We start from the raw sequence: 20,284 nt of genomic DNA on the forward strand, positions 1-20,284 counted from the left end.
ATGTAATAAATTTCTGGAATAAATAAATATATATTTACAAATTGATTTTATATATTTATATAAGATAATAATTTATTCCTGTTTTCATAATTTTCTAATTAATTATCGATAAAATTGCACGAAACTAGCTATTTAATTAACGAACTCAATGTTTGCGTGTTATTTGTAAATCCCAAATGGATTGTAAAACGAAAAGATTGAATTATATTAATTAACTTTTTGTACAGTAGACTGAATTTTTCGAGTAAATATCACATAAAACGTTTAAATCGGAAATAAATTAGATATGTGAGTCATGGAGGCAAGATACATCTTTGGTTTCTTACTATTATTATATTTTCCCCCTGGTCATCAAGCTAGCTATTACATTCTAAAATTTACGAATAAATATAAAGAAGGATGGATATTTTTTCATAAATGTTCTCTATCTTCTAAAATCGAGTGCGCAGCTCTGTGCAACAATATGGAGGAATGTTCAGGTTTTGGTTTTTATTCTAACAATATTGTAGATAACTGCGCTTTAATATCTAATTTTCTAGAAGATGAGTGCGTGGATTGTCAGCAGATGGATGGTTTGAAAATTTATGAAGTAAGTTTGCTTATAAACATATATAAATTAAGAATTCTATTACGAAAAAATACTATGTTTTCGTAATGGAAGTATAAAATATTAAAGTTTTTTAGTAATTTAAAAATTTGTAAGAATAATTCATATAATTTCTTCAATGCTAGTACAATTTATACCTTACTATATAATGTTACATTGAATGTTAATATTCTGTTTATGTATAAATTTTAGCTTTATAATATTTACTTTTTTAATATTGTAGATTAAAAGAGATAAAACAACTACGACAAATGCACCTACTATAATAACTACATCAACTACAGACGAAACAACTATACAGACAAGTATTATGTCTACCTAGTTACATATTTGTTCATATTTATTGTTATCTTTGATATTTTCCGTACTGGATTAAAATTTATAAAATGTCTTCGTGTTATACTATTTTATTTTAATTTAAAAAATATCTTAAGTTATATTTATTTAATTTTATTGTTTAAATATATACTAAATTAATTAAAATAGATTTAAATGTTTTGTTGTTTTTTTTTTTTTTATATATTTCAGCCAAACCAAGCACTACAACGAAAATTCCTTCTTCTACTACAACCCTGACTTCTACAACAGTAATCACTTCTACATCATCTTCCACTACTGAAACAACTTCCTATACACCTTCCACCACAGAATTTCAAAGCACTACAACTACAACAGTTCAATCTAGTGAAAAACCAACTACTACAACTACTGAAATTCCAACAACTACAACCACTGAAAGTCCAACAACTACAAGTGAAGTTCAAACTGCAACTACAACCAGTGAAAAACCAACTACTACAACCAGTGAAAAACCAATAACTACATCCACTGAAATTCCAACAACTACATCTACTGAAATTCCAACAACTATAACCACTGAAATTCCAACAACTACATCCACTAAAATTCCAACAACTATAACCACTGAAATTCCAACAACTACAACTGAAGTTCAAACTACAACTACTACAGTAACAAAACCTACAACTACTATTTCTACCACCGAAATTCCAATTATCACTACTACATCTGAACTTCAAAAAATCACAACTACTAAACTTTCAACTGCTGTTACAACAACCGAAGTTGCAACAACTACAGCAAAACCTTCTACAGCTACTACTACTGAAACAACTACTACCACCACTTCTGTTACTACACCATCATCAACTATCACAGCTTCTGAAACAACAAGTATCAATGACACCACTACAGATAGTACAACCTCCTCAAAAGTTGAAACCACCACTGGAGAAGACTTTGGTCCATGTGGTCCTTTACTTATAAATTGTGGAGCATTAGATCAAAACGTTCCGATCGCAGTGGAAACAAAGTGAATTATTATGATATTTTATAATCTAAATTTTCCTTGTTTTCGCATAAAATTTCATGAATATTTTTCAGAGGTGGGCCATTTTTAAATCCTAGAACAACAGGAGGATTATGTGCTACGAAACAGGTAAAATCAGAAAAAGAAATGACAACATTAGATGTAGAAATTAATGGAGGTCCCGCTGCATGCGATAGAGGGAAAGTTTTAACCGGTAATTATGAAGCAATTAGATAATAAAATAATATAAAAATTAAACTATTTAAACATTTAATTTTAAATATCAATTAAAATGTAAATTTGTAAAATTTGTAAAATTGTAAATCAATTTTAAAAATCAATTAAATATATTTAAATTGTTAACAGCAATATCGGGAATTTCCTTGTTTTTAGGTATAGAGCTTTGTGTAACAATTGATACAAAGAACAATATTATTCACATATCTTCAGCTGAAATTGTATGTGGTACTCCAACTGATGGATGGAAAATTGATGCCGATGACACAATAGACAAAGATTTGGAAGGTAGTATAACATCTCAATTTACAGTAAGGTGTGATCCTTCTTATCTGGTATATGGAATTAAAGTTGGCAACAGTGATTTGGGAGCAGTAATAGACTTTAAATGTGTTAAGGCGGAAAAAGAAGAAGAATCGCCTGTAGAAGCTGCACCAGCAAACAATGTTTAGATTTTCACACATAATTAAGAAATAAGCACAGCATTTTTTGCAGGTTTTAAATTATTGCATAATTTAGCAAAAATATTTTTATTTATATCAAAAATTTGCAATTGCAACTGTTGTGTGATTAAAAAATAAATAAATTTTTCTGTCATAATTACCGATAAAACTTTTATTGTTTATATCATAAACAATACAATAGTACATTGGACATTATTGATTTTTATCTAATACAGTGATATGGATAAATTCTTAGCTCCTGTCTAATGAAAATATTGAAGAAAACTGTATATATATATTTAAAGCAGTAGATTTTAAAATAGCGAAAAATATTTAAAAAAAATTACGGTATTCTAAGATGTACAAAATTTCAAATCAAGAAGTTAGATTACGACAATGAAAAAAATTATATACTGTTATATTCTGTCAGCACTGTTATAACAGTGCTGACAGATAAGAAAAACGAAATCAATGTATTTCAGTAGCTTAGCCAAAAGGAACAAGGATCTTACCCTTGTAAAAATATATGAATGAAGAGAAAATCAAATAAATAACGGTAAAAAATCTAAATTGACAAACACACTTATACACGTGTTTATAACTTACAATATCTAATTGTTTATGTGCATTCACAACGCTAGTAGCCACAGTGGTACAGAAAAGAATGTAGATTTTCATGTCCTAATTCGAGGCCCCCAAACATCAGTTCTAGTTACGCTACCGAATATTTTATAATAATTTATGTACTTAAAATAGATGTAGAAATCGAGCATATTGAAGAAACATGATATATTTTATTGCTATATTAAAATTTAATAAAATTACAAGACTTATAAATGATAACATACTCCATATTAAGTTATGATAATAATAGAAATTAAACTCATTATTTTCTTCATAAATTTCTTTCGCAACAAAAAAATGAATTTACAATTTTGAATTAATTCATCAAAATTTTTTAAAATCATTTTCATTTTACAATATATAAATTTCTTTCATAATATTTCAGTAAATTCTGAAAAATATCAGTAATTTATAGAAACTTCAAACAGTGGTAATTTCTAACTGACAAGTAGCGAAGTAAGCAAATACGTAGCAAAGTCCAACTCATATGAGACGAACTATACTATTGGTTTGCTTGCTTAGCTGCTTGTTAATTAAAGTACCCAGTGCTATAAACTACTTTCGATGAAATATAATTTAAAAGGTATTTAACTGGCACGATTCTAAAAAGTTTTAGAATCATACAGGATAGTTCATTATAATAAAGAATTAAATACAATTCTTTATAATTTTTGGTATTTTGAACACTTTAATGATAAATCATTATTATTTTCATTGTCGTTAATCATAATGCCCGTCAAAAGCATGTTATCAGGACAAAATATAGCATTTGAATCTGCGTTTTCTCTTACTTTAACAGACATCGATTCTTTATCAAAGACGAGGTTTTCTTCAAATAGAGAACATTTAATTATTCCATTCTCAATTTTACCTTTTCCTTCTTCGTCCAGAAGACAGAAAAGTAATTCTGAAATTATAATAATGCAAAAGATCACTATTATACTATAGATAGATAATATAATTCTCTTTCATATAAATTACCTGAAATCGCTTGATTCGGTGGACAAATCATCATTACTTCCTTTTCAATTTCCTTAAAAAATACACTTTTCATTCCATGCAGATCTGTTTTCTTGCAAACAGAATTAATAGTTGACGAGTTAAAATAATTTCTTGATCTATTAAATATAAAATATATATTAATGAGAATTTTAATTGTAAAAAATGTAAATTGTTCTAAACTTACATTGAGCGAATGCCAGTAAGAATTTCTGAGTTTTCACATGAAATGATGCTTGGAGAACAATCTCTTTTACGTCTTTTTCCAAAAATACTACCACTGGATAAAAGCTTATTAACGGAATCGGTAGTTTTAGTTACGGAATTAACATTATTACCAGCAGTGTTTGCTGCGGAATTAGTAATTACCCCAGCAGTCTTTATTGATTCACCAGCAGCACTTGTATCAGAGTTAGTAATTCCTCCAACAGAATTAATTGCTTCACCAGCAGTATTTGTTCCAGAATCGGTAATTACCCCACCAACCTTAATGGCGTCACCAACACCATTCGTTGTGCCTGAAGATATTTTATTATCGACAACTTGGGTATTTTGATAATCCTTAATAATTTTGTTAGCATCGTAATTTTCGACATTTGTAAGTTCGTTAACATTTCCTTGTCTTCCAGCAGTAATTATTTTATTATAATCTACATTTGAAATTTTGTTTGCATCTTGTTCATTGTTTAAAATGCCATCTTTAAAATCGCCAATCGTTGTGTCATATGATTTGTTATTGACATATTGATCCCAATTACCAACTGAAAAATTGTTTTTGCCTATATAATATAAAAGTTAATTTAATAAAATCTTTCGGGTAAATAATTTTTCAAACATTTATATCAAAATATATACTAATATATACGAATTGCTTTAAATTTAATTATATGAAAAATAAAATATAGTACTTACTTTCCAAATCCCATTTGTCAATCTTTTCGTTATTATAAATAAAATTTTTAAAATATTTGGTTATACAATTTATTCTACACATTTCTTGTTATTTATTTAGAAATACGTGAAATATTTTACATTATCAAATAATGAAAATCATTTCACAATTTAGCTCAAAAGATAAACTCACCTCATAAACAATAACGTTACTTCTCTTACAATCAGTACATTTGCCAATCTTGGATAAAATAATACAGTTATCTCCATTAAGTGATTCATCATAGAAGCCAAATCCTTGGCAACTTGTAGCCTGTAAGCATAGGCTAGCACATTCTATTTTTGAGTTTACTTTGCAGCTACTATCTTTCCACTCTTCATTCAACATATTTCGATATTTCAAATGATATAATTTTGAGTAAATATCATGAAAATTTAAAATAAGGACAAAAGCTATCGATAAAATTGACGACTGCATTTTCTAAAATACACTTTATGTATTATAATAGAGGAAAAAATATTTTAAAAACCTCTGAAAGCATTGTTTTACTCATAAACTAATTTGTTACTTGGCTTACAAAAAATAAATGCATTTAATGCACTTAAAAGTATCACGCAGATCGAAATAATATTTACTTTTCTCATGATAAAAAGTCTCGTTACGTTGTTAGTGGACTTCTAATGTAAAAATAACAAATATATTTTACATTGCGATATTTTTTGTTAATATAAACAAACTTTTTAGAAATATTTTTAATATAATTTACTCTTTACTACGATCGTATGACGTCTAACATACACAAAAATGTACTATTGTTTATTAAATATATACACGTAATTTGCAGTACGTAGAAATAAAAAAATATTAATTGCATTATTCTCTAGTGTAAAATATATGTATATTTTTAAATAATAATATTAATACTAGATAATACTAATAAAAAACATTGTTTATAAAGATTTATATATAATGAAATTTAAATATCTCTAAAATGGCTATGAAATTTAACTGTCGCATCTTTGAATACAAAAAATTTTATAAATGATTATGAAAAATTTCTTACAGAATTTGGAAAAAAGCTTATGATTTTAAAATCTGCAGAACTGTTTGCCAGACAAATTAGAATACAATTAAAACGATTCCATATCAATATTAGTTCTATCTGAATTCCAGGTATAAAACTAAATGTAAACAAAAAATTTATCCAAACATATAATCGTCTATGAAAGAAATTAAAGTGGTGTCCCGTAGTTCGAATTTAATTCATTCCAGGAAGTCGTTCGAACTCCAAGTCGTTCGAAGTCCGAAGCAGTTTTTCCCATTAGAAATAATGGACAGTCAACTAATCCATTCCCAGACCCTAAACAATACCAATTTTGATAAACTTAAAACAGCAAATACACATGATTTAAGGTAAAAATAACACAATTAAACGCCCTAATACTAAATTAAAACACGAAAGAAATAGATATAATATGTAAATACAGGTACTCCATTTAATTATAACATTCAATTGTAAAGAACATAATCTCATATTATTGCAAATAAGAGAACGTATTCTTTGTTTAAAAGCTTATTTTAAACTTATTTCTTCACATAAGTCCGGATACGTCGGGCCTCGTCGTTCACCTCCCGGCCGCCCTATTGTGAGCCTAGCCGAATCTATAAATGGGCTTGCTAAAAGAGGCACTATTATTGCTCACAAGGAAGAAAGAGTTTAAAAAAAAAAAAACCTTATATATTCACTTTATATATTAATTTTCACTAAGACAAAATAAAACTTTACTTCTCTCTCGCTTGGAAACTGCTGAAAATGGCAGTTTGAAGCACTCCTTCTTCTACGTCACAAGACCTATTGTGACGTCAGGTTCAGTCCTGATAGGTATCTAAGTGGCCATGTTTGGACTACAACAGATTCAGTTTATGCTTCTAGCGCATTTTTCACTGTGTGAGCAGTTCGAGCAGGCAAATTTTTGTCAAATTTATATTAGACCTCCGTGTTTAACAACTCCTCAACGATAGTGCGCGTTTTTAAAAAATAAAAATCCTCGTTTTTTATAGTTGTGTTTTTTCTCTCTCTGCGCAATCTGTGAAGTTCGCAACTGCCTTGTGATCTGTATAAGCAATGTAATAAAGATTTTTTTTTATTGAAGACGTGCTGGTACGTATAATTTGTCATCCTATCCTGCACTGTGAGAGGGCGATGCACTTTTGATAAATCGAAGTTGGAGTTAATGGTAAAACCCTAACCCTAACAATTTAGTGTTCGAACTCTGAAGCGTTCGAAGTACGAGGTACCACTGTACTAATATTACAATATAGAGTTTGCGCAAGACATATTTTACGTCATATTTACTGGACGTTATAATTATAAACACATAGCGTTAGATGGCGTTTGAGCATCCAAGCTCGTTATGTTGTAAAAATATAACAAACATGGACGCATTGAATTTTCGTTTTGTGTTCTCCTAGAGATAACGAAGATTATTTCTTTGCATTAACAAGTAAAACATCAATGAAAGAGAAGGAACTTCATCTCCTTTCCAGATCAATAAGATACCAACTGGAAATATGGCCAACATAAACAATAAATTTCGTTTTGTTATACTTGTATTGATTGCGTTTCTCTTTCTCTTGGTCTTCCGATCCGACTGGAATACGCAATATCTGGTGCATTTAATATCACCTGGTAGGCGGAAATAGGCACCACTTTCTTGGCACGCTATTTGTCATTTGATATTTGATATTTGATGCTTCTTTTCGGCCATGTTTACTAAAAGTCGGTCGCACCGTCCTCAGGTAGGCAGAATGGGGTGCAGTTACCCCATCTTCCGATTGATGACTGTACAATCGACACGAGATAATCGAGAGATAAAAAACGTGTTAAATTTAAAATTTTGATTTTAAATGACAATTTAGGAGAATGAATGAACTTCAGATATACAGGTATACCTTTATTAACGCTGTTAATCCCTCGATTCTACCGCGTATATCAAAATCGCGTTAATCAAATAATAATATTAAGTAAAGACGGCTGGTAAAAAACTTCTGCCGCGTATATAAAAGGATTGTCGCAATTAATTTCGCGCGTTAATCAAATCTCGCATTAAGCAAAACTGCGTTAAGTTAGAGATACCCGTATTCAAGCTGAAAACGAAATGGCGTTGTAACTAAGATAAAAACATATTAGATAGAATAATTATCGATATATAAATAATAAAAAGATTATTTATCTTATTTTTTAACAAACCACACAATTCAGAAGTACTGTATCTTTATTTAATGTTAAAAATATACTCAAATATTTAACGTTTAAAATGCTTAAATTTTAATTAATTTTTTTATTTTGTATACAATTTTTATTACAGTCTTACATTTTATCTAATATGACATTAAGTGAAGAAATATTGTGGGCGATTAAACAGTAAATAAACAGCATAGACCGCTTCAAATGAATTTCGTATGAAATAATCCACACTATTCATTTGTTTACTTAGCTGCTTGATACTTAAAAGCACTATTTATTTCAATAATATTGAAAAATATCATTAATTTAAATTTTAAGTATTGTGCAAATTATTTTATTCTGATATAAATGATTAAATATAATCATTTATAATTTGTTATTTTTCGATATTTTGAACACTTTAATGATAAATCATTATTATTTTCATTGTCGTTAATCATAATGCCCGTCAAAAGCATGTTATCAGGACAAAATATAGCATTTGAATCTGCGTTTTCTCTTACTTTAACATACATCGATTCTTTATCAAAGATGAGGTTTTCTTCAAATAGAGAACATTTAATTATTCCATTCTCAATTTGACCTTTTTCTTCTTCGTCCAGAAGACAGAAAAGTAATTCTGAAATTATAATAATGCAAAAGATCACTATTATACTATAGATAGATAATATAATTCTCTTTCATATAAATTACCTGAAATCGCTTGATTCGGTGGACAAATCATCATTACTTCCTTTTCAATTTCCTTAAAAAATACACTTTTCATTCCATGCAGATCTGTTTTCTTGCAAACAGAATTAATAGTTGACGAGTTAAAATAATTTCTTGATCTATTAAATATAAAATATATATTAATGAGAATTTTAATTGTAAAAAATGTAAATTGTTCTAAACTTACATTGAGCGAATGCCAGTAAGAATTTCTGAGTTTTCACATGAAATGATGCTTGGAGAACAGTCTCTTTTACGTCTTTTTCCAAAAATACTACCACTAGATAAAAGCTTATTAACGGAATCGGCAGTTTTTTTAATAGTACTTGCTGCAGTAGTAGTAGTAGTTGTTGTAGCAGCAGTTGTAGTTGTATCATTAATAGTATTTGTTTCATTAATAGTTGTGTTTTCAGCAGTAGTGCTTGTATCACTAACAGTTGTGGCAGCATTAGTAGTTTTGTCAGTAGTCTTAGGTTTTTCATCAGCATTATTTTTACCGCTAAAGATAGAATTAAGTGTATTACCAGCACTGTTTGCTGCGAAATTTGTAACTTTTCCACCAGTTTTTATTGAGTCACCAAAAGCGCTTGTATCAGAGTTAGTAATTTCTCCAACAGAATTAATTGCTTCACCAGCAGTATTTGTTCCAGAATCGGTAATTACCCCACCAGTTTTAAGAGGGTCACCAACACCTTTCTTACTGTTAGTAAAATCAGTAATTTCTTCAGCACCTTTCTTAGCAGTATCAGTAGTTTCACCAACACCATTCTTAGTAGAATTAGTAGATTTGCCAACGTTATTCACAGTGGAAGTACCTGAAGATGTTTTACTATCGTCTTGAACTGTTGGTTTGTAATCGTCAGTATTCTCGGCAGCATCAGAAAAAGTATCTTTATTAATTTTAACACTTTCATCAGCAGTGCTATTTGTATAATTTCTAATATCATTGGTATTTCCTTCTTTTATAGCATTAACTGTTTTATTAGAACCATCTGAAATCTTTTTTGCATTATTTTGATTATTCAAAGCGCCTTCTTCAATATCTTCCTTTAGTTCGTCTTCTGATTTCTTGGTTTCGTCATAGCCGGCTGAAAAGTTTTCTTTGTATAGCGTTCATTTCAGTAAATGAGATGTATGTTACAGTTAAAGCCCATGTATCGGATAAAGCAAGGATGAAACAAAACGAGTAAATAACTTGGGTTTCACTTCAACCGGAATATGTACAGTACGATCTTTCTGATGTAGGGTGGATGGATAAAGGAATTATGTTTTTCAGAGTTACTAAAATTTATTTTTCTTTTGCATAAAAATTAAAGTAAATGAAAATAAATGTTGCCAGTTATTTCATCAAAATATAATCAGATGTAACTTAAAATAGAATAATTTAAAAGCTAAAAATTTAGTTTTAAAATAACGAACAGAAAGTACGATGATTTACAGAACATACAGTAGATCTTAAATGGCGTTTAGGGGGAGAGCGAGTAACCCCGGACACTTGAACGTTAATCGAGCACATATCAAACATAAAGGAACATGTAAAAGTGTTTCACAATGCGTGCAAACGAATGCAAATTAATAGTGACGTGAACGCCGAGCAAGTTACACGTTAAAGTGTGTTTTGTTACATGTTTCAACAGTTTTTCATCCGCTTCTATCAAACTTCACCGGAGAATATCACATACAAAACTTAAGTAGTTCGACTTGATTTGTTGATTATATATGATTGACCGTTAAACATATCTTACGATTATAGTAGTATTTATTCGATTCCATTTATCATTTAATTACTATTAATGAAAGCATAGAATCTAAACAGTCGAGTAGACCCAGACGCAAATCTGTCGAGTACCTTTGGACACTTCTAAGTTTTAAATTTGACGAACAGAAGATAGTTTTTGTGCAGTTTTCTTTATCCTAGGCAATGCATTAAAATGTATTTCTTTATGTACAGAACTAGCACAAAAATGACAAACTCATTTTCACAAAAAGAAAGAAACAAGTCAGTAAATTAACTTTCGAAGTGAGGACGAAATATCACATTAATGTTTGTCACAAATGTTACCGATCATTTTATACCTCAACTTTTCATCTTTCTGCGGAAAAAAAAAATGGAGAAATGTAGGCCGTTTGATGATTGGATCCCTTCCAGAAAGTATCGCAATTCCATACGAGAGAGGGTGGATGAATGACGTATGTAAGATTGTGGACAGGGGACGGGGAAGTCAGACTCAAGTCAAGATGAACGAGAGGTAAAAGATGTATGTGGGTGATGGTGGCCATACTGACACGAAACACCTTTATAAATGAAATCCGTTTATTTAATTAAAAAGCTGAACTGGCGGCTTACAAAGTCTTTTAAAAAGATGTTCCTTCTCTGACAATGATCTTATGAGAGAGACTCCCAATATTTTCGTCGAGGGTGTCTCTTCGTTGTGTCGTTGGCAGCTTTGGGGCAGTGTCGTAGATAAGTTCGGCGGATGGAGGACGATGAACGGCGGGTTTCGGAGATGACGATGTCACAAACACAGAAAAAGAATTACACAGGACCACCTTGCGAAATTGGAAGAAGGAAATCCGCTCTTTGTCTTTGAAATTCAGGGCTTTCAAGGGTTTTATCTCCGAATTGGTCCCGATTCCCTCTCGTCGTTTCCTGATTGGTCTCCTTCTTTATTTCCAGGTGGAAATAAGATCAGATCGAATCATGTGAAAGATCGATCTTCGGTATTCGGTATTCGACACCGTCTCTTGACTCTGACCGAGAGATTTAGATGAAACTTCGAAATCCTTGCTCTCGTATTTCAGATCGTTTTGGTTCTCGTTCTAACATTTTAGAATTTTAACTATAGCACGCCTCGTTTTTCTGTCGTTAAGCTGCCCAGTTTCCCAATTCAATTAAATTCTGTCATTTTCATATTAGCAACAAAGTCAAAGTTTGAACTCTCCGGACTGACATTGATCTATATACGAACCGTCGTGGCTATAATTTGGCTTTGGGAAGGCGGCGGATACATCTCTTTTGAGGGGACGTTTTAGTAGCGTTGGAGCACGAGGTGTGCTTATCTTCCATGTAGAGTTTGTGAGACCTTTGTAGTTAACAATAAAGTTGTTATGTTAAAGGCTTAGATTAATTGTGAATACAGATAACCTAGCATGCGAAAATAACGCAAGAAAGGGTTATGGGCCCAGGAAAAAATTCCAACGTTGATGCAACCGGATTGAACCATCAACCACGGTAAGCTTAAATTTGCTATTTTAGAAACTGAACGGTTATAACGAATAGAATGGCCGAAATAGGACATGGACAGCTACCGAAGTTTATGGGTAGCAATTTCACAAGCTGGAAGTACCGTATAATGGCCATCCTAGAAAGTAGAGATCTAGGAAATTGTTAATAGGTGACCCACCGAAGAGGAGAAATAGAAAAAAAAACGGACTCCCAGGCCAGAGGCATTTTAACATGCGCGATGGACGACACACAAGGGGCACTTATCTTAACGTGTAAAACGGCAAAACAAATTTGGACCCACTTAAGTGAAAGATATGAAGGGGACCTAAGGAGACAAGCGATAGAGGACAGAAACAATGTGGCGAGATTAATAATGAATTGTGACGAGACAAATTTCAAAACTTCTAAAATAGCTTGGGAAAACTCAGCTAGAGAGGACGATAACCGACAGACAAAGGAGAAATCAGCTAACGAGAGTAACAACCGACAGAGAGTAATGATTTTAAACACAAACGGTGAGCCAGATACATGCTGGATCATACAGTATAAAGCTGTGATTCTGTGAGTTAAAAGAAGAAACATAAATGTTTCTTTTTTTAACTTATAGAATTCTTTTAATGAAAAAAAATATATAAATATAAAACAAGTAAAACGGCAAGGCCGTATTTGGGACAAGACTATGTCTCGGAGACTCACTACTAAGCGGGATAATTTTCGGTGAAATTAACCTATCGAATGTTGAAATTTCTCTCCGTTGCATTATGCCCCAGGTTGAATTTTTGTCAATGCGAAAATTTCCCATTTTTGAAAAAATAATGGTGGCTATTGTATCGTTCGCAATTGCTTTTTATTTTGCACAAACGAAATATATATATATATATTATAGAATTATTATTAGAAAAATAGAATTATTTTTTTCTTTTTACATTTATACATATATATATATATATATATATATATATATATATAAATGTAAAAAGAAAAAAATAATTCTATTTTTCTAAGTAATAATTCGGAAGTTAGTTTTGATATAAAATTATAACGACGCGCCATCTAGTTTCAAAAAGTTCCGATAATGAAACGAGATATCTCCGGTCAATCAGTCAAGGTTAGCATGTGGCAACCAGAAATATGTGGAGAATAACACGTGACAGGTAAATGGGTTTTTTTCAAAGATTCGTTTGTCAAAATTCGATTTCACAATATTTGTATTTCTAACTTGCAATGCATCGCAAATCTCGCACTAGCCTGTTTGTAGAGAGTGTCGCCATTTTGTATTTTATTGTGTTTCGGTTCTCGGTCTCCTGACTACCTACAAGTCTGGTTTTTTTTATGCGCGCATGATTTGGGCATTTAATACTCTGTGCCAAATTTCAATTCCTGGCATGTACTCTTTCATACCTCTAACCTGATAAGACAGCAGGCAGTACGATTTTATAAACAAGACATAGTCTTGTCCATAATATGGCATCAAATAATGAATGCGGTCAGTCAGAGAAGAGGGGCCAAAATGCATGAGAGCGATTGTTATTCTTGGTATGGGGAAGCTTTGAAGAGCAGTAGGAAAAAATATTAGTGAGATAAATAAGGAGTACTGAGATGAGAGTCCTAAAAAATGACAGAGGAGAAAGTAAAAATAAGAAAGCATCCAGGCGTATGGTGTAAGTAGGGATTAAAAAGTAAATTATTCGACTATTGTAGTGAAGTTTTCCAACTTCACTACAATAGTCGAATAATTTACGTCGATAGAATCATGTAAGATATTTAATAAGATAGTAGAAATAAAAGAATCGAAGACATGAGTTAAAAGATGTTTTTAAGTTTATCACAGGCATGAAAAAAATTGTCATAAATGATTTCATATTGCTAATTAGCTCGAAACGGAGAAAACTTTCCAGATTTTCTCCAGTTGCTCGTTCCCACTGCCGTTTAGTGGTTAAAAACAATGTGCTAACGCCATAAAGACGCAAATATATATTCAGCTTTATCTAAACAACGATGGAAAGACTCCCCATTATCCGGTAAAAAGCCCAAATTTTAAGTTTTGTTCTTGCTTTTCCATCCGTTTTTGAATAATGTTAGCCTAACCGCTTGTGACTGGATAAAGCACACTTTATATGAAAATGTTCAAAAGAAATAAATTGTTACTTACTTTAATAAAAAAAAAAAAAAAAAAAAAAAAACGCGGAAAAGGAAAAGTATTAGCCGACTAATCATAGCCTTATCCGGTTCACGGACTTTAGCCGTAACATATACAGTATACGCTACATATAGATTATATGTAAGATGTTTTATAGTAAAAATATAAGAAAAAATGTTGCTTCTTAATAATACGTAAAAAATTAAATATAATACTTACTTTCCATAATCCTTTTCCTAATCTTTTATTTATTAAAAATAAACATTAAAAAGTCTTAGTTATGTAGAAAAACATGAAATATTTTACATTAGAATAAAATTAAATTTGTAAATTAGCTTAAATATTTAAAGATAAAACTCACCTTATAAATAATAATGTTATTCTTCTGACAATTAGTACATTCGCCAATCCAAGATAAAATAATACAATTATCTTCATCAAGTGATTGCGCATAGAAGCCAAATCCTTGGCAACTTGTAGCCTGTAAGCATAGGCTAGCACATTCTGATTTTGAGTTTACTTTGCAGCTACTATCTTTCCATTTTTCATCCAACACATTTCGATGTTCCACTTGATATAATATCGCATAACCAATATAGAAGTTTGAAATAAATACAAAAATAATTGAGAAAATAGGCAATTGCATCGTTACTGGTTAACTTTATATTATAAATGATTGAAATTTAGAACAGATGAAATATTTTAAAATTCTTAAAAGCATTGTTTTATCAATAAATTAATTAGTTACTTAGTTACTTAGAAATTAGCACATTTGATTCACTTAAAGTTATCACGCAAATGCAGATTCTGTATTTTTTTATAGAAAATGCAAATATTCTTTTAATGGATTTTTAATGTCAGGAGTGGATTATATCACTCCAGACATTAAACATCATTCTAGTATTTTATACAGTATACAGTATTAGTACAAGTATACAGTACAACATTCTAGTATTTTATACAGGATTTATCTATATAAATTTTGATCGTATGGGATCTACATTCATTAATAATTACTTCATATTTCAAAATTAAGAATTAACTAAGCATATTTTTAAATTTTGTATGAAAAAATTTTATATAAGCCTGTGATTAATATATATATATATATATTGTAATAGTTTGGATTGCCTACATGAAGTTCTTTTAATGAGTTTACACAAGACTCAAACTATAACTGAAAGCCAATAGCTAATATTAGCGACAAACAGAAACTAAAATTTTTATATAAATCTCAATAAAATAATACAAACAAAATGGAAAAATGCTGAATAAAATAAAAATATTTAACGAATTTCTTTGAAGTATTTATTTTATTAAGTGATTTCTTGCTTAATTAGTTATTATAAACATTATGATTTTAAAATATATATATTTCTTTTAAATGAATTAAATATACGTTTTTTTCTTTTTTGTGAAGTTCATACTATTTACTTATTTGTACATATTAGCCCAGGATTATTTTAGATATATTCAGTAATGAAATTTAAGACAATACAAACAATGTTTAAGTCTTTTTTCCTATTTACATCCTTTTATTCCAATCCAAGAACCACGACTTGAAGTAAAACTTATAAAAATAACAGACAAAATACTATCAAAAAATTTACACACAATTAAAAATGATCTCGACGTCGACTGTTTAATGTTTGTAGACGTCGTAGCCTACAAAAACAGGTCGACGTCGAGATCATTTTTAATTGTGTGTAAATCTTTTGATAGTATTTTGTCTGTTATTTTTATAAGTTTTACTTCAAGTCGTGGTTCCTGGATTGGAATAAAAGGATGTAATAGGAAAAAGGACTCAAACATTGTTTGTATCGTCTTAAATTTTATTATTGAGTATAGTTACTTATTTATTTTTAGCGTAGTTATAACTCAAGTTCAATCACAAGAAAAAAATCCAGTAATGAGTTGCGTAACTTTCTCACAAGTCAGCCAAACTTTAAAATTGTGTGTGTCGCCATCTGTTATGAGATTTTATTTTAAAAACGTTCTATATTATTAAATTATTATAAATACAAAAAGAAAAAAAAAACAACCTTAATTTTGATGGTAGAGGTGAGTTTTATAAAAGTCTGTAAATGGTGATAGCGAGTAAAATCTTCGTTAAGTCCGATCCCAGTCGAAATGTGACAAAGGATCTCAGTCCCCTATAACACAGACGTCCCTGCAAAATTTCAAAATTTTCGACAAATGACACAGGAGTTATTAAGCTTTTTAAGTAGGTAAAACAATCGTGCTCCCCACAAACACCTAACATACATACACCCATTCCATATATACAGAAAAAACCGAATTTTTTTTTGCATTTCTTGATATTTCAAGTTCCCCTGAGTCCAAAAATGTAAAAACTTGGGGGTCATTTTCCTCTGTAATATAAAACAGCCAGGAAAGCAATATTCAAAATTAACATTACTATCTAGCACCGTTCTCGAGATTAAGGAACGAACAGATAAACAATCAGACGAATGACAATGTTAATTTATAGATCTAAAATTTTTTCAAACTGCAGCCCAACGAAAATGAAAACTGGATAATGTAAAAAAAAAAAAAATAAAAATATATAACTAGTAAATATTACATAAACTTTTAATTATCAATTTTTAAAATTTATCTCTTTTTATAATAAGGTTACAATTTTACTGTGAAGACAGTATTATTTTGATATAGAGTTATATTTAATGTATTACCTTTTCAGGTAATTTAAACACTAATGATAAAATCAATATCATTGTCACTATCGTTAATTATAATGTCCATCGAAAGTATGTCACGAGGACAAAAAATAGCATTCGAATTAGTTTTTTACATTGACATTTACCGAATCTTTACCAAAGTTTCTCAAACCGTAAACTGTTGATTATTTCATTTTTTTTTTCGTCTCGAAAGCAGAAAAAATAATTCCAGAATAACAATATGTAATAATTCCCAGAGTAGCATCTCGAGAACGGTGTTAGATAGATGAAAGACGAGACCAGATATAGAAAGCTTAGGAACAGGAGGCCCAATTAACCTATACGAACTTCCGGTCTAAACCGGAAGTCACGTGAATTCAATTCAAAAATGTTTCCTGAATGGAGTTACATAGATGACCAGCATGACTGTTCTTATCAGGAAAAGTACATAATTAAAAATTGCAGCCCGGCATTGTAACGATGTTATAATAAATAACGGCTCGTTTTTAGATACAATTGTTTGATGTCACAACAAAATTCAAAATTTGAAGAATTTCGTAAAATTGCTTCTCATTATTTTGGGACCATCCATTAATCACGTGTACAATTTTTGAACCACTTTTGACCCATTCCTGTTGTGTACAATTATGTACTTTTGGCAAACCTCTTTAATTACGTGTACAATACGTGCATCTTCCCGACATTGAAGGAATAAATGACTCTGAAAAACTCTGCAAATATTTTCTGATAGTCTATTCACATAATTAGTAGACTTATAATTCTTAATGTATATTATTGTAGCTATACAGTAATACTCCGAACATACGCGATAGGTGGGACCGAGTGATAACCGCGTAAGTCGGGGTATAATTTCGCATATAAATACATACAAATTATTTTTAATTGGGGCCGGAGACTAAAGAAAACAATAATTTAAAAAAATTTGTTTAATAAAATCTTAGATAATATATACGTATAACAAATTATATTATTAAAATCGTAAGCCGAAGTTATTTTGATGTAGAAGACTTCATAAAATCTAACAAATTCGTCTGACGGCTCAAGGAGTTTTTCTCCTGCAAAATTTCCTCGTAACATGCTAATAATTTTTTTATTTCTCGTTTTGTAGAAGAAATGCGCTCTTCGTTGGAGTCTATATTTTCTAAAATTTGTAACCCCTTTTCATTTTTGTATTGAAATCTTTAATTAATAATGTTAACTTTACATTCCAAAGATAGTTTTTCTTTTCTTGTTTGATGTAGAAGAATCAGTTCTACTTCGTTTGGATGACATAGTAGAATCTCTCAAGTCTCCGTAGAACAAACACAGAAATAAATAACACAAAATAAATTGTAGCTATGCGTCGATTCCGCGCGACACGTCCGAACATGTTAGCTGAACAATAGTGTGGGGGGAGTGAATAATCAAAAGTTGCGTGGTGCTCAAACAAAAGACGAATCGACGAGAAAGCGTAACTCCGGGTTCGCGTAAGTCGGGGTAGCATAAGTCGAGGTATTACTGTATTTTAATATGAATGATTTGAAAATTCATATTCATGAATACTTTAAAATTAACTATTTCAAAAAAAGGTTTTATGAAAATAGTTTCTATGGTGTTTTGTTAAATACAGCATTAAAAGTTGATTTTTTAAAAAAATATAATAGTGATGGATAAAAAAAATTATAAATTAAATATGCGTGGACAGATTCAAATTAACAAAAGTTATTTATTTTACCAATATTACTAAAATTGAAGTTCATAATTAAGAATTAAATTATAGCGGTAGAAAATAATATAAAAGTATTTATATTATTTATACTCGTACAATTTCAAAATTATTTTCTGTAATAATTCTACTCTGACTTAACAGATATTTTGATGTTATTGACCACAAATGTTTAAAATCATTGATTTCATTATCTGTCCATTATTTTCGTTTGACAGAGTTGAATTGTTTGGACTACGTGGCGCGAAAAATTTTGTTAAGGTCCTCAAGAGAATAGAGAGATTGCGACGAAACTTCAAACGTTAAACTTGTACGGCAAGCAAAAGTATACGTTTGATGTTTGAACTCCAAGTAAAATACGTTGCGGCGCACGTTCACGACAATATCCCGTGAGTCAGTGCACGACGTGAATAGGATATTGTTGAAAAATGGCGGAAACGTTTAACGACGAGGAATGTTACCAGCAAAGGTAAATAAACAAATTAAACTATTTTAAAGTATTTATAGGATGTTTAAGCTTTTCTTATACTATAGCCTAATTCATAAAAGTGTGAGGACCGAGTTTAACCCGGCCCAAAATCTTTTTTTGTTTAAACCCCCCTCGTAGGAAATTGTAGAAAAGGTCGAAATTCAAAGCAAGTGCAGCCTTTTGCCGTCGAAAAGCACTTCCTTTCTCTTTGGATACAAACCGTATCACAAAGATCGAATCATTAGCGATTCATCAACTATCGCGATTGGTGATCGAAGATAACGTGACCTGTAGTATATAAGAAGGGAAAAGGCTGATATCGGGGTCGCCGAAGGTCCGCATTAGACGCACGTCCCGTCGGATCCGAATCGAGAATCGAGGGGCAAAACCCAAGGACTCCGAAGCCCGCCGACGACCAGCCGCCCCGACCGATCCTCCTGCTTATCCATACGATTACTCCTACGATTACAGCCGATACATCCTAGGAAGAGGTATGACCCCTAAATTTGTAAACTCTCTCTCCCGCGGTTAGGAACTGGACGCGTTAGATTTTCTGTATTTTGTTTATCCGTCTAAATAAATCGTTGTTTTCATCATGGTTCCGTTATTTCGAATATCGCCTTAAACTTATCGACGAACCCACACGCTTCCTCCACTCGACCTGACAAATAATTACCCAATTCCAACAAGTCGGGATATCATAAAAATTTAGCCATCCGTGACAGTGGGGTGGGTCTTGCCGACCTGTTCGCCAAAAAAAAGGAGATACGACTCCGTCCTACCTCCCGGCGTTCCCACAAAAGAAAGTAATGTATTCACTTACAAATTCGCCTCGGATAATGCGAAACCTTTGGTTAATCGGAGATTCTACTATATTATTTTTAGTTATTAAATTACATCATGCTTATAAGTTTAACATTGGGTGCTGTTTTCATTTCGGATAGTTATGTGGAAA

The 20,284-nt window shown here is 30.8% G+C and overlaps 3 protein-coding genes across 3 annotated transcripts; 1 reads left to right on the plus strand and 2 right to left on the minus strand.

The window, feature by feature from the left end:
* The first annotated feature begins 463 nt into the window (after positions 1–463).
* On the plus strand, positions 464–2,626 carry LOC136984858 (uncharacterized). The gene is made up of 5 exons (XM_067281996.1): positions 464–589; positions 831–912; positions 1,136–1,940; positions 2,012–2,151; positions 2,331–2,626. Exons 1-5 carry the CDS (start codon positions 464–466, stop codon positions 2,624–2,626), a joined length of 1,449 nt encoding a protein of 482 aa, XP_067138097.1.
* Positions 2,627–3,840: 1,214 nt separating this feature from the next.
* LOC136984859 (uncharacterized) lies at positions 3,841–5,519 on the minus strand. The gene is made up of 5 exons (XM_067281997.1): positions 5,325–5,519; positions 5,153–5,174; positions 4,428–5,019; positions 4,223–4,359; positions 3,841–4,148 (listed from the first exon to the last, which is right to left on the minus strand). Exons 1-5 carry the CDS (start codon positions 5,517–5,519, stop codon positions 3,904–3,906), a joined length of 1,191 nt encoding a protein of 396 aa, XP_067138098.1. The 3' UTR covers positions 3,841–3,903.
* A 4,064-nt stretch (positions 5,520–9,583) lies between these two features.
* LOC136984860 (uncharacterized) lies at positions 9,584–14,682 on the minus strand. Its single transcript, XM_067281998.1, has 3 exons — positions 14,676–14,682; positions 9,643–10,178; positions 9,584–9,589 (listed from the first exon to the last, which is right to left on the minus strand). The coding sequence occupies exons 1-3, from the start codon at positions 14,680–14,682 to the stop codon at positions 9,584–9,586; spliced, it is 549 nt and encodes a 182-aa protein (XP_067138099.1).
* Positions 14,683–20,284: the final 5,602 nt, after the last annotated feature.

Source organism: Centruroides vittatus, unplaced genomic scaffold, assembly GCF_030686945.1.
Source record: "Centruroides vittatus isolate TY-2023 unplaced genomic scaffold, ASM3068694v2 contig_934, whole genome shotgun sequence".
NCBI classification, from domain to species: Eukaryota; Metazoa; Arthropoda; class Arachnida; order Scorpiones; family Buthidae; genus Centruroides; species Centruroides vittatus.